The sequence below is a fragment of the Pteropus vampyrus genome, unplaced genomic scaffold, assembly GCF_000151845.1.
Source record: "Pteropus vampyrus isolate Shadow unplaced genomic scaffold, Pvam_2.0 Scaffold23, whole genome shotgun sequence".
NCBI classification, from domain to species: domain Eukaryota; kingdom Metazoa; phylum Chordata; class Mammalia; order Chiroptera; family Pteropodidae; genus Pteropus; species Pteropus vampyrus.
In genome coordinates this window covers 3,662,489-3,665,063 of record NW_011888804.1, presented here as the reverse complement: position 1 = coordinate 3,665,063, position 2,575 = coordinate 3,662,489, and the positions used below count along the sequence as shown (strand labels likewise).

Here is a 2,575-nt window from a genome sequence, read left to right as displayed (position 1 = left end):
AATCGCAGCCCCTGCTTCACAGGGTTCCTGGAGAATTAAATGCGGTCTCACCTGTGAAGGCTGAGCTCTGGGCCTGGCACAAGCACGTGTGAAACAATTTTCACTACTACTAGCTGGGGAGAGGATGCCACGAAATGGGGTGCAGAGGGGAAAGCTGGCAGGGTTGCCCGGTGAGTGAGAGCACAGGCTTTTGCGCTGGACCATACTGGTTCCAATCCCAGCTCCTCCGCTTCCTGGCTGTGTGATCTGGGCAAGTCACTTAATCGCTCTGTGCCTCAGTTTCCCCATCTGTAAAATGGGAATCATGACAGATCCTTCCTCATAGGTTGTTGTGAAGATTAAATGGTACAAAATAATCCCTGGAAAGCTCTCGAGGGTGTATGAAACCCCTGCCTCAAGGAGGTTGTCACGGTGTGGCTTTCCCCCGTCTCTGGAGCTGGAAGAGAAGCCTGAGTGAGTGAATGGTTAAGGACCTGAGCTACAGACTGTTACATCTGGACTCATCCAGCTCTGTCCCTTACCAGCTGTGTGACCTCAGGCTTTAACTTTCTGAGCCCCGGTTTCCCCACCTGTACAATGGGGCTAATAATGATGACTCCTACCTCAGAGGTTCATACAAAGATGAAACAAGATAACGTGTGCCCTGACCTCACTGCGTTATTTGGAAGAGGGGGCTGAACACGTCTAAGTGCCTGCCACAGTGACTGACGCGTAACAGGTGCTCAATAAATGCTCGCTGAAGGAGAGACCTGGGTGTACTGATCTAAGAATTGTGTTAGGCATTTCAAACCTCATTTATCATGCAAACTGGGACATTTCATGAGTGAGGAGTAAGTTCTTCATTACTAGAGCAAGGCAACAGGCATAGCTGGGGACCGTCCTGGGCAAACAGGAACATGCAGCCACCTTACACTTAAGACTCAGAGTCGTCCCTACGGGAGAGGCTCTGTTATTAGCCCCAGTTTACAAATGGGCACACTGAGGCCCAGAGAGGTTAAGTAACCTCCCCCAAATCACACAGCTAGGAAGCTGCGGAGTTGGTATCTGAAGCCAGGAAGTCTGGTTCCTGAGCCTTGCTTGTTCTAGATGCACCAGACCTGGGGTGGGAGAAAATCTTAGTAAGTTACTTTCTGGGATTTGCACTGATGTCACCCGGCTTTCCTTGGGGTCTGGGATGAAGTCGGTTCACTACCCCGGAGCCTGCAGTGTGGGGACGCTCTTCCGTCCTGGTTTGCCTTTCCCACCCCCTCCAGAGCCTGCGTTAGTGCCCTCGTGTGTGCGACCATGGGCCAACCTAGGCTGCTGCTCCCGCTTGACAGCCACGTCAGCCAAAGGAGCCGTTCCGTGGCCATGTCAGCTGTCACATTGGGCTGTCACTGCCTCCCGCGTGGCCCTTCCACGATCCCTTCCAGAAAGGCTGTGGCTGAGCCAGCGGATCTCAGCTCTACCCTTGAAGCCAGCTCCTGGGAAGTGGCTGCAGTTAAGTGAAACCCCTCTGGGACCCCCAGAGGAGGTTCTCTCCTAAAGATACTGGCTTTGGCTAATCCCTGCCTTTTTCCCATCACCGTCAGTGTCACAGATAGACAAGGCAATGACGGGAGACAGGTCTGGTAACCCATGCCTTCCCTGAGTCCCGTAGAAATGCCCGAACAGCCTGAGTGGTCCCCAGCTTGGCCCCCTCACCCACCTTGGCTTTTATGATGGTGCAGTGCAGGGAGCTGTTATCCTGGTCGTAGAGAAGGCTGAACTCCAGGGCACCCAGGGTGGCTGGAGTGGAAAGAGGCAGGAACGAAGAGAACAGTCATTCAGTCATTCGACAAACATTTCCCGAGCACTGACTGTGCGCCCCATCTGGGGGACAGGAAGACTCGGTTCCTGCTCTGGACACCCCATCCTGCTAGACCCTCGGCACAGCTGTGACCAGTTAATAGATCATGCAACGCCTAATTAATGACTTCCCATCCCGCCAGTCTGAGAACCCCAGGAGGGCGAGGACTGTGCCCCGTCTTGTTCACCGCTGTGTCTCCACTGGACACGGTGCAGGGCACACGGTCGGTGCTCACTCACTCGCTGAAGGAGTGAATGAGCCTTAGCATTTGCTGTTGCCTCTGCCTGGAACGCTCTCCCTCTAGATCCTCACATGGCTGGGGCCTCCTCATTATCCACATCTCGGCTTGAATGTCACCTCCTTACAGAAGCCCTCTTTGATCACTCCATCTAAAGCAGCCACCCTCAGTCATTCACCCTTTTTACTTCCTTCATGGTCCTCTATCTCTGTTTGAAGTGGACTCATTGGTATATTTCTCGCCACTAGGACATTGGTTCCATCAGATCGGCCTCCTTGTCTGTCTTTAAATTTTGTCATGGGTAGCCCTAGTACCTAGCACAGCCGGGGGCAGCTAGTAGGTGCTCAATAAATACTTGTCAAATATAGAGAGGAGTGGGTGAGGTGTGTAGAGGTAATACAGAGACGGGCTTGTTACAAGCCACTGGGGATAGCTCATAACAGAGACGCACACGGGCTGGGAGGGATCATCTATGCTTGGCAGTCGAGTGAAGGGACACACAAGGCAGA

General features: G+C 53.2%; 1 protein-coding gene across 1 annotated transcript in view; it reads right to left on the bottom strand.

The window, feature by feature from the left end:
- The window catches only part of RPH3A (rabphilin 3A), a 70,304-nt gene that overhangs the window by 20,679 nt on the left and 47,050 nt on the right, over positions 1–2,575 (bottom strand). Inside the window, exon 11 of the mRNA XM_011356055.2 lies at positions 1,688–1,767. Coding sequence (XP_011354357.1) covers positions 1,688–1,767 — 80 coding nt within the window. The remainder of the gene's footprint in view (positions 1–1,687; positions 1,768–2,575) is intronic.